The sequence below is a fragment of the Belonocnema kinseyi genome, chromosome 5 (genome assembly GCF_010883055.1).
Source record: "Belonocnema kinseyi isolate 2016_QV_RU_SX_M_011 chromosome 5, B_treatae_v1, whole genome shotgun sequence".
Lineage (NCBI taxonomy): Eukaryota > Metazoa > Arthropoda > Insecta > Hymenoptera > Cynipidae > Belonocnema > Belonocnema kinseyi.
The window spans coordinates 88852410-88865261 of NC_046661.1; the positions used below are offsets into that span (position 1 = coordinate 88852410).

General features: G+C 24.1%; 1 protein-coding gene across 1 annotated transcript in view; it reads left to right on the forward strand.

Annotated features, from left to right (window-relative positions):
- LOC117173768 (tyrosine-protein phosphatase 10D-like) overlaps positions 1–12852 on the forward strand; it is a 216812-nt gene that overhangs the window by 183859 nt on the left and 20101 nt on the right. Inside the window, exon 14 of the mRNA XM_033362409.1 lies at positions 8415–8605. Coding sequence (XP_033218300.1) covers positions 8415–8605 — 191 coding nt within the window. The remainder of the gene's footprint in view (positions 1–8414; positions 8606–12852) is intronic.

The window sequence follows — 12852 nt, forward strand, 5'->3', positions numbered from 1 at the left end:
TCTAAAGTAATTATTTTAAATTTTTAATGACGAAGTTAATAGCATTATTTGTTATTTCTTTAGGGAAAAGAATACATTACAAAGTCTAAAACTAAAAAAGACATTATTGTTAAAGATATTCTAATCCCAGAGAGATCTTTCAAACCTATTGAATCCTGCTGTGGAGAAAAATGTTACCAAAAGTTTTCAAATGTGCAACAAGAAAAAGTACATACAAATTTTTGGAATCTCGGGAACTTTAATGAACAAAATGTGTTTCTCAGACGATTGTTAAAATGCAAGGATCCTATCCAAACGAATGCAGGTGAAAAACTAGGACGGTTAATTCATTGGATATATTTGTTTCCTACTGACGAAGAAAATGTTCCGATTTGTAAGAATTTGTTTGTGCTTTTCTATGTTTGGACAAAAGAAGAGTTGAAAATGTTCAAGAAAAGATTTTAAATAAGCAGCCTTTAAAAAATTTGGCAGGTGGAGTACGCGAAAGTTGTCTTAGATTAACAGAAAATTAAAAAAAAAATGATTGAAAAGCATTGCGAATCAATTCCACAACACAGTTCACATTAAAAACGAAATTCTACCAACCTAAAATATTTTGATAATCCTTCATTAAATCTCGTAGAACTTTACAAATTATTCGGAAAATATTATAAAGAAAAAACGGGGGCTAAATTGACAATAAGTCAAACCGTTTATTTTAAGTATTTTAACCAAAATGTTGGCTCAGTTTTAAATTACCTAGAACTGACGTGTGCAATACTTGCTACGAAAACGAGACAAATGGAGAGGTAAACGAAGAAGTAATTAATCACAAAAACAATGCTGAAATTTATTTGAAGTTAAAAAAGCAAATACACTCTGAAAATAATAGTCTATGCTGTGAATTTGATTTTGCACAGAATTTGCCACTACCAAAAATACCCGTGTCCGCGCAGTTTTACCTACGTTTAGCATGGCTTTTTCTATTTAACGTACATGTACATACTACGAACAAGAGTTGCATGTTCCCTATTCTTGAGGGAATTGTAAAGAAGGGTGCTAGCTCTGTTTGCAGTTTTATCAAATACGCGATATTAAAAGAATTTGCTAAAGACAATTGCAACATAAAAACTACACAGTGTTTGCATTTTTTGGTTTTATTGTCCATTTATTTGCAAAGCGAGATTAAATATGTGTTTCCAGTTCGAGGCTATTCCTATTGCCAGTGCGATAGGAATTTTGGCACATATTCGCAAAAGCTGAAAAAATTAGAACGAATTGAAACTGAAGCTGAATATGTAGAAATGATTCACAATGCTCGTTCACCTTCATTCACAATGGTCGAGAAGTGCGAAGATCTTCTGCAGGATTTTGACAAATGTCTTAAAGGCAAAATGCGAAAGCCAAAAAATTTCCAAATCAGCAAAGCGTTCGTTTTGCATGTTTTTTCTGATGGAAAATTGGATGTTTTTGACAACTATGAGTTGCAAAATCCAACCACTTTTTTCTTTAAACCTACGCTTAAACTAGAAAATCTTTCGAAAAGTCCTCCGCCCCGAATTGGATTAAAAGCTGCCAAAATAAAGGATGTAAAAAATCTCTTCCAGTATTTAAACGCTAAAGGAAAAGAATTTTTCGAATCATATTTTTTAAAAGTACAAACTCAGAATCCAGATGCCGAAGAAACTGAAGAGAGTGACGAAAATGACTAAAAGTAGTTTCTAATAAAATATTGTTTGATTCATTTATTCTTGTTCAATAATATGCATAATATTATATGTTAAATGTTTAATAAATAAATTATTTTAATGATAATATCTGGAGTGACTGTTGTGCATTTGATTTGGTAAGATTGACTTGACCTTCACGTCGTTCGCTGCAGCGCGTACGTAGCCGGCCAGGCACGTTTTTGGGCAGCGTCAAGATTACCGCTTGTATTTTAAAACATTCATAATTTTTGAACTATTAAACCAATTGATCTAAATCTTTCCAGAAAACTTCTTTGAACCTTAATGAACAACTTTCTCACTGAAAGCTTTCCGTAGCTTAAAATTCGTTCGCTAAACGAGGCACTTGAAGGTTAAAATTCATGATTTTTGCATTGCCTCAAAAAAAAATTAATAACTTTTTGTTTATTACAATATTCTCGTTTTTCTTTCTTAGATAGTTTCAGAAGACTTAAACACGTACTTTGTATTGGGGAAATCGGGAAATGATGAAAATTGGCTAAATTAGCGCGAGTTGAAGTGAAAAAAGATTGGAATTTTTCGTTTTCAAAAAATCCACTTTTTACCAATTATCTCAAAAACTACAAAACCTATAAATTTTTGCAAGAGGAAAAAAGATGCGCCTTGAAATTCTCTACAAGTATCAGTCTTTAAAATTGAAATTAGAAAGATTTTTAAAATTGACACTCAGGATAAACCTTCTCAGGCTGAATCCGGCCGTGTCCCCTTTTGGTCGCCAGCGGTTCAATTAAAAAGAAAATCATTTAAATCATTTGAAGGAATTTCAATAAATTTAAAAGCTTCTAGTGTATTTAAAAAAAATCAAACCGATCTTTAAAAATTTTTAGGAATTTTCAAGAATAATAACAATTTTTAAGGGATTTAAAAAGATTTTAAAGGACTTAAAATATTTTAGGGTATGTTTAAAAATGCTCTGTAATTTTAAACTTTAATAACTTCAAAGGATTTGAAAAATTTTATTGTATTTTTAGAAATTCCAAGGAATTTTTAAGAGTTAGAAGATTTTTTAAGGGATTTAAAATATGTTAGGGTATTTTAAAAAATTGTAAGGGATTTCAAAGATTTTCAAATATTTAATTTATAATAATTAAATTATTGTTTTGTATTTCATTATTAGTGTTTTATTATGAATTAAATTTATTTAATTAATAATCATTTATTCGCATGATTCAAGAAATTTCCCATTGATTTCGATCATTTGAAAAATTTTAAAGCTGTTCGGTTGTTTTTTTTTCAAATTGAAAAGAATTTTGAGGAGCTTTAACAAATTTTAAGGATTTTAAAAAAATTTTAAAGTATTTCAAATATTCTAAGGTATTTTAAAAAATTTCAAAACATTTTCAACAGCTTTATAAATTTTCAAGTATTTTAAAAATATTTCTAAAAATTTTAAATCTTTTAGAGTATATTGAAAAATTTCGAAGAATTTTAAACAGCTTTAAAAGATTGAAATGGATATGCCATTTTTGCATGAATTTAAAAAGATTTCCAGGAAATTTCAATCGATTTTAAAATTTATAAGGATTTGGAAGATTTTTAAACGTTTTAAAGCATTTTTTTAAAGTCAAAAAAATGTTAAAGACCTTTAAAAAATTTCACAGGATTTTAAATATTGTATTGTATTTTTAGAAATTCCAAGGAATTTTTATGGAATTTTGCAGGAATTTATAATATTTTAATAGGTTTTTACGCATTTATTCACAAGAATTGAGGTATTTTCTAGGATTTAAAAAATTTAAAAATATTTAGCGTTATTACTAAAGATACTGCAGAATTTTTAATTTTTTGGATATTTGAAAAGATTGCAAAAAATTTTCAATAATGTACAATAATTTAAAGGAATTTCAAAGAATTCTAAAATATTCAGGGTATTTAAATTTTTATTTTAAATTTATAAGATTGTTCGGAATCTTAATTATTTTAAGGGATTTGACAATATTTTATTGAATTTTAAAAAATTATTTCGCAAAAAGTAAGTTATTTCGTATTATTTCAACGATTTCGAAATATTTAATTAATAATAGTTTATTTAAATAATTATTTATTTAATTAATAATAATTTATTCAAAAGATTCAAGAAATTTCCAATTGATTTCGATAATTTGAAAGAATTTTAAAGCTTTTAGGGTGTTTTTAATATTTGAAATGGATTTTTAAGATCTTCAAAAAATTTCAAGGATTTCTAAAAGATTTCAAAGGATTTCAAGTATTTAAGGTATTTTAAAAAATTTCAAAAAATTTTCCACAACTTTACAAATTTTCAAGTATTTTAAAGAAATTTAAAACTTTTAAAATATTTAAAAAATTTCCTAGGAATTTTCTAGAGCTTCAAAAAAATATCCATAATTTTGAGTTATTTGAAAGGGTTTCAAAGATTTTTAGGGCATTTTTTAAAATTTTAAGGGATTTTCAACAGTTTTGAAGAATTGCAAAGATTTTAAAATATATCAAATCATTTAAAACATTTTGGAGTATTCAGATAACAAAATTTAAAGGAAATAAAATTATTTTAGTGTTTCACAAAGATTTGAGACGATTTTAAATATTTTAGTTTATTTGAAACGATTCCAAGATTTTAAAGAATAAAAGATATCTTGGGTTATTTAAAAATTTTTGAAAATAATTTTAAGTTCTTCGAGAAGATTTTAAATATTTATGGTATTTTTTAAACTTCCAAAGAGTTTTCAAGGGATTTCAAAATATTTAAAAAGATAAATTTCAATATTTTAAAGTGATTCCTAAAAATTTTAAAGATTTTAGGATATTTTTGAAAATTCAAAAATGTTTTCAAGTGCCATGCAAAATTCCAAAGGATTTCAAAAGATTAAAATTTTTTTGAAATATTTTAGGGCATTTTAATACATTTTGATAATATGAAGTTTTACAAATAGATTTGAAATAGTTTAGAATATTTTCAAACTTACAAAGAATTTTCGAGGGATTTCAAAATAATTCAAAAGATATATTTCAATAATTTGAAATGATTGCTAAAGATTTCAAAGATCTTAGGATATTTTAAAAAATTTTAATAAGGTTTTAAGAGTTATAAAATAATCACGAAAGATTTAAAAATATTTCACAGTATTGGAAATATCTTAGGGTATTTTTAATCAATTTTAATAATTTGAAGTTTTCCGGAAAGATTGCAAATATTTAAGAGTACTTTTTAAACTACCAAGGAATTTTCAAGAGCTCTAAAAATTATCAAGGGATTTAAAAATATTTCAAAGGGTTTGAAATATTTTGGGGTGCTTAAATAAAAAAATGTAAAGGGTATTTTAAATTCTTATTGATTTGAAAAAATTTCAGTGGATTTGAAATATTTTTGGTTATTTAAAACAATTTTAAATAAAGGATTTGAAATATTTTGGGATATTTAAATTAAAAAAATTAAATGGTATTTTAAATTTTCAGTGATTTCAAAAGATTTAAAAGGATTTGAAAGATTAGAGAGAATTTAAAAAGATTTTATGGGATTTTATCAGATTTCTGAGGATTCGAATTATTAAAAAAATTTTATTCATAAGAATGAAGGTATTTTTAATTATTACAAATATTTTAAAATATTTAAAGGGGTTACCAAAGATGTATTCAAAAAATTTCAGGATGTTTTAAAAGATGTTCGAAAAATTTGAAGTTTTTCGGAAACGTTTTAAATATTTTATGATATATTTCGAACTTTCAAGGAATTTCAAAGGGATTTCAAAATAGTTCAAAGGATAGATTTCAATAATTTAAAGTGATACGTCAAAATTATAAAGATTTTAAGATATTTTAAAAAAATTACAAGAGATTTTTAAGAGCCTTCAAAACAGATTTCAATGATTTAAAAAGGTTCCTAATGATTTGGAAGATTTTAGGATATTTTTTAAATTCCAAGAAATTTTCAAGAGCTTTTATTTTTTAAGAAATTAAAAAATATTTCAAAGGGTAGATTTCAATAATTTGATGTGATTTATGAAGATTTGAGCGTTTTTGTACAAATTCGAAAAAAATTTCAAGAGCTTAAAGAAAATTCAGAGGGATTTCAAAAGATTTTAAAGAATTTGAAATATCTCAGGGTATTTTTTATAAACTTTATAAATATAAAATTTATCGAAAAAAATATAAATATTTTAAGGTATTTCTTATACCGCCAAGGAATTTTCCAGAGATTTCAAAATTTTCAAAGCATAGATTTCAATAATTTGAAGTAATTCCTAAAAATTTTAAAGATTTCAGCATATTTTAAAAAATTTTAATAAATTGTCAAGGGCTCTGAGCAAATTTTGTAGGATTTCAAGTAATTTAAAAGAATTTGAAATATCTTAGGGTATTTTGAAATAAATTTTGATAATTTAAAGTTTTTTCAAAAGATTTGAAATATTTTAGGGTATTTTTTAAACTTCCAAGTAATTTTCAAGAGCTCTAGAATTTTTCAATGGTTTTAAAAAGATTTCAAAGTATAGATTGAAATAATGTAAAGTGAGTTCAATAGATTTAAAAAGTTTTAGGGTATTTAAAAAAATTCCAAGAAATTTTTAAGAGTTTTAACAAAATTCCAAAGAATTTCAAAAGATTTTAAAGGATTTGAAATATCTTAGGGTGTTTTCAGAAAATGTGAAAAATTTGAAGTTTCTTGGAAATATTTTAAATATTGTAGGATATTTTTCAAACTTCTAAGGAATTCGCAAGGGATTTCAAAATAGTTTGAAGGATAGATTTCAATAATTTGAAGTGATTCCTAAAGATTTTAGGCTATTTAAAAAAATTCCCACTAATGTTCAAGAGCTTTCAAAAAATTCTAAAGGATTTTCAAAGATTTAAAAGTATTTGAAATATCTGAAGGTATGTTAATAAGTTTGAATAATTTGAAGTTTTTCCAAAAAATTTTTAATAGTTAAGGGTATTTTTTAAACTTCCAAGGAGTTTTCAAGAGATTTAAAAAAATTTCAAAGGCTAGATTGCAATAATTTGAAGTGATTTTGAAGATTTTAAATATTTTATGATATTTAAAAAAAATTACAAAAAATTTTCAAGAGTTTTAAACAAATTCCGAAGGATTTCAAATGATTTTAAAGGATTTAACAAATCTTTGGGTATTTTAAATGAATTTTAATAATTTTAAGTTTTTTCAAAAGGTTTTTATTATTTTAGGGTATTTTTTAAACTTCCAAGGAATTTTCAAGAGCTCTGAAAATTTGCAATGGATTACAAATGATTTCAAAGGATAAATTTAAATAATGTGAATTGATTCCTGTAAATGTAAAAGATTTTAGAGTATTTAAAAAAATTCCCAGACATGTTTAAGAATTTGCCTAAATTCCGAAAGATTTCAAAAGATTTTAAAGAATTTGAAATATCTTAGGGTATTTTTTAAAATACCAAGGCTTTTTCAAGAGTTTTAAAAATTGTCAAGGGATTTAAAAATATTTCAAATTGTTTAAACACTTTGGGGTATTTAAATTAAAAAATTTAAAGGGTATTTTAGATTTTTAGTGATTTAAAAAAATTTCAGAGGATTTAAAATATTTCAAGTTATTTTAAGCGATTCAAAGGAAAATCCAATTGCAATCAAGGAATTTTAGAGATCCTTAAAAATATTAAGGGATTTCCAAATATTCACTAATTTAATGTTATTTTAAAAGATTAAAAACATTTGAGGGAATTTTAATAACTTTCTAGGGTTTTAAAAGAAATTTTTAAATTAGAGTTTCTAAATTCCATACTGTATTATTTGAAATTCTCTTAAGTTTTTTTTAAATTGAAATCCTTTTCATTTTCCTTAAATTTCTATAAATTGACTACGGTTTTATTTAAATAGAGTTTTTTTTTAAATTTGAATTCTTTTGAGCTTAACTTAAATTGTTTTGAAGTATTTTAAACGTTTTTAAGTAAATTAGGTTGTTGCAGTCCTCAAAAGTATAAAATAAAAAAGTAACAATTTTAATTAAACATTTTTGTTATTCTATTTATAAAAGATTCTATATTAAAAATGCTAAGAATTAGAATTTTCGTCTTTAACTATAAATCTTCAAGGAAAATTAAAAATTATTTAGGGAAAAATTCGGAATAATTCAGGGTTTTCTAAAAATAAAAGTTTGCATCCACCCTGGACTTTCTTGAAATAAATTTTTAGATTCCTTCCTTATAATGTCAATGCTTTATTGTTTTTCGCCCACTATGCTTTTTAAACTCTCGTATTTTAATTATATTTTATCTCTAAGATTATATTTTGTCCCTAAGATTATACTTAATCGTTTAACAAAATTACATTTTCCACAAAAAATATTTTTTTTTATGAAGGGTAGAAGTATAATTTTTATAGATTAAATTTTAAGATCGGTCAGAAACAGATTTTCGAAATAAAAAATGCCTAAATGCTAAAAATGTGATCAGGGAAACAAAAATTTTTTTTCAGCACTAGAGTTTTTAATATCTAAGTTTTCTATTATTTAGCTGTAATAATTATTTTCAGAAAATTGAAACAGATTATTAGAGAAAAAAAAGCTAAAATTGATAAAACTAAAACATGTAAAAAAATTAGTAGAGTAGCGATAGATTTCGCTAAATTTATGCCTTATTTCGTGCACATGCCTCGCCTAAGGATTGCTGCTGGCAGGTAAGATTGAAAATCTTGCCGGTAGCGAGTAAATAAATAGTGAAATTTTTTTTCCAATAAAATTATTTAATTACTGATTATTTAAAATTCTCTCCACGTGTCGCACAGATAAGGACAACACGGCGATCATTGTGGGCGTGACTGTGCCGATTGTTTTGCTTCTTACGTTGCTGGGAATCGGATTAATTATTCGGAGGAGACGCAGCCAAGGAAGAAAAACGACAGAAACGCGAGTGACTGACGATTTGTCATTGCCCGACAGTGTCATTGAAACGAGGTAAATAAAAAAAATTAGAAAAAATGAGTCGATTCCTAGCGGATCTTGTGATCCGCTTGGGCATATTTCCATTATTTTTCACATTTAGTCACAATTTCACATAGAACCCAACACTCTTTCTTCTTTTTAAACATTTATATTTATTTGTTTTTATTTACGTGTTTAAAAAAATCACAAATAAAAACATGTGTTCGGGTTGCCGCACACAGCTTTAATTTTTGTAATTTTTTATGACATGAATAAATGCAAGTAAATAAATGTAAATTTGTATAAATATAAGAGGAGTGTTGATTTATATTTTGAAATTGTGATTAGATGTGAAAAAAATGAATGTATCCCCTAGCGTGTCCTGTAAACGGAACGGTTACTCGTTCCGCTAGGAGAAAACCCCGAAATCTGCAGAAAAAAAAGGGTTTATTATTTTGTTTACAATAGCATGGGGTTATCAAAAAATTATATAAGACGATGGGGAGGGCGATGAAATCTTACAGTCCCTCAGGGGGGGGGGGTCTTACAGAAGAAATAAATTTAATTTTTAAAAATCAAATGATATTACAATTCAGAGAAAAGTCCGGCAGGAATTCGAGCTGTTTAAGTTCAAGTATTACTTTAAAAAATTAGTTAAATTTTCAACCAAAAAATTAAAGTTTTAACCAAAAAGAATAATTTTCTACCAAAAATAATAAATTTTCAACGAAATACTGAAGTTTTCGACCAATGGTTCAGTTTTCCGTTAAAAAAGATCATTTTTAAACCCAGAATGAAATAAATACAATTTCAAAATAATATAATAATAATAATAATAATAATAATAATAATAATTGTTAGGCAGACCTCTGAGGTGAAGTCCAAGTGTCTAACCAACTGAGCCACCGAGGCTCTTATTGTTACGCAGGCAAAATTTTTTTAACACAATTGTTAAACTTTTCACAAAAAAATGGTTTTTAAATGAAATGATGGAATTTGTAACCAAAAAATTAATTTTCGACCAAGATGATTTATTTTCTACTAAGCAAGATAAATTTTCAACCTATACATTTTTTTAACCTGAAAATATAAATTTTTTGAAATTGAAGTTTTTAATTTCCTAACATTTTATGTGAAAATATGACCTTTCCAACAAAATGTTAAAATTTTATACCAAAAAGATGAGTTTTCACCCAAAAATTGAATAGTTATATTTATTGATTAAAAAAATTTTAATTAAAAAAACGAATCTTCAAAAATATTTGAATTTTAGGCCAAAGTAATTAATTGAAAAAGAAATTAATTAACTTTTAATTTATGAGAATAATTTTCTACAAAAAAGATTAATTTTCAACGAAGACTTGATTTTTTAAGCTATAATTATAACTTTCGCCAAAAAATTGAAATTTTTAATTTCCTAAGATTTCATGTAAAAATACGACATTTTCAACTTAATTTTCATCCAAAACCTGAATGCTTATATTTTGAGTGAAAAAATTAATTTGCCACCAATTAAACAAATTAAAATTAATGTTTCATTTATGAGAAAAATTTTATACATAAAAGATTAGTTTTCCACAAATCAATAATTTGTTTCTTTTAAATGTAAATTTTTACCAAAAAATGAAAGTTTTTAATTTCCTTAAATTCCATGTAAAATTATGACATTTTCGACATAATGGTTAAATTTCAAAAAAAAAGTTAATTATTCCAAAAAAATTGAATAGTTATTTGTTCAGTTAAAAATTGATTCTCAACACAAACAATTTTTTTAACAATATACTTAAATTTTCTACCAAAGAAATTAATTTCAGACTAAAAATTTTAACTTATGAGCTTATTGTTTTACTAAAAATATTGAATTTTTATAAAAATACATACATATTCAACCAAATAGTTGAATTTTCAACTAAATAATATAATTTTCCAACCGAAAATAGATTTGTTTAATTTTTAGTTTAAAAAATATATATTTTACGCACAAAAAATTAGTTTTCAAGAAAACAGTGCAATTATCAAAAAGAAAATGAATTGTTAATCCAATGGTTAAATTTTCTACCAAAAAGGTGAAGTTTCAAACAAAAAGATTAATTTTCTAGGAAAAAGATGAATTTCAACAAAATACATAAGTTTTCAACCAATAGTTAAATTTCGAACTAAAAAAAATCAATTTTTAACCCGAAAATAAATAACTACAATTAAAATAATAATAATTTGTGTGTAGAAAAAAATTGTTTAAAAGGAATTTGAATCTTTCAACTAAAGAAATGAATTTTTAATCGAATGATGGAATTTTTAACAAAAAAATGATTTTATAACAAGCAAGAAGAATTTTCAACCAATACATGATTTTTCAACATTTATATATAAATTTTAATAAATTAGAGTTTTTAACTTACTAACATTTTATGCAAAAATATAAGATATTCCAAGAAATATTTAAATTTGTAAGCAAAAAGATTAACTTTCAACGAAACAAACGAATTTTCAGCAATATCCTTAAATTTTGTAGCAAATAAATTAATTTCAGACCAAAGTAATGAATAAAAAACTAAAAAAAATTAATTCATAAGAATAATTTTCTACAAAAAAGATGAATTTCCAACAATTACATGAATTTTTAAGATATAAACATAGATTTTTTAACAAATAATGGAAGTTTTCAATTTCCTAAAATTTCATGCGAAAATGTGAATTTTTTAACCAGATATTTACATTTTCAAAGACAAATTTAAGAGTTATATTTTTAGTAAGAAAATTAATTTTCAAAAATATACTTAAATTTATAGACAAAAAATAATTTCAAACAAAAAATGGAAGTTTTTAATTTCCTAAAATTTCATGTGAAAATGCGAAATTTTCAACAAAATATGTAAATTTCCAAACAAAAATGTAAGAGTAATATTTTTCGTAAGAAAACGAATTTTCAACAATATACTTACATTTATAGATAAAAAGTAATTTCAAACAAAAAATTGATTTTCAATTTATAAAAATAATTCTCTACAAGAAAAGATTAATTTTTAACAAATGCATAATTTTTTTCCGCTTAGTATAAAAGTTTTACCAAAGAAATAAATTTCAAACTAACAGAAAATGTTACCTTATGGGATTAATTTTCTACCAAAAAAATAAAATTCTCAAATTATAACATAAATATGCAACTAAATAGTTTAATTTTCAATTGAATAATATCAATTTCCAACCAAAAATTTATTTGTTAAATTTCTGTTAGAAAAAAAAATATTTTACAGGCCTCAAATGAGTTTTCCATCAAAAAGATAAATTTTCAACCAAAAATGGAATAGTTGCATTTTCAGTTGAAAAAATTAATTACCAAAAAACGGAACAAAGAAGATCAAATTTATGCAGAAAAAGATACCTTTTCACACCAAAAAGACGAAATTTTAACAAAAAATCTCATTTTTAATCTTGACAGATTTTCCATTAATAGAGAAGAAAGCATTTATACGAAATGTAAACTTTTTAATCCAAAAAGGCGTATTTTCACAAGACTGATGAACTGTCGTCCTGAAAGAAATTTTCAACCAAAGAATTATATTTTCAATAAAGTAGTTGAATTTTTAAATAATAATAAAAAATTTCAACCAAACCCTGAATTATTAAACTGTTAGTTAAATAAATAATTTTTTTACAAGAAAAAATAAATTGTCAAAAACAGAATTAAATAATCGAAAAGTAAATGAACGGTCAATTATAATGATGAATCTTTAAAAAAAAATTACCCCAGTAGTTTAATTATGTAACAAAGACATAAATTTACAATCAAAAATGGAAAAGTTACATTTTCAGTTAAAAAGATTAACTTCTGATAAAAAAAAACAAACAGAGATGAATTTTCTACAAAAAGAGTTGAATTTTAAAACTGAAAATACGATTTTCTAACAAAATATTCGAATTTTTAATCAAGAAAGATTTTTCATCAATTTGCAAGAAAAATTTCATCCTAAATGTAGAATTTTTAATCCAAATTTTCGAAGAAGGAATTTAATTTGTAACCAAAGATATAAATTTCCAACAAAAAATGCAATAGTTAATATTTAAACTGAGAACGATTTAAATCTTAGCAACAAAAAAAGTTGAATCCTCAACCATAATAGATAAATTTTTCAACTAAAGAGTTGAATTTCTAACCAAGAAGGATTTTTCAGTCAATAGTAAAAATATGATTGAAAATGACTATTGGACCAAACAGGCTATATTTTCACTAATGTATTAAATTTGAAACTAAATAGTATTGTTTTTAACCCCAAAAAGAT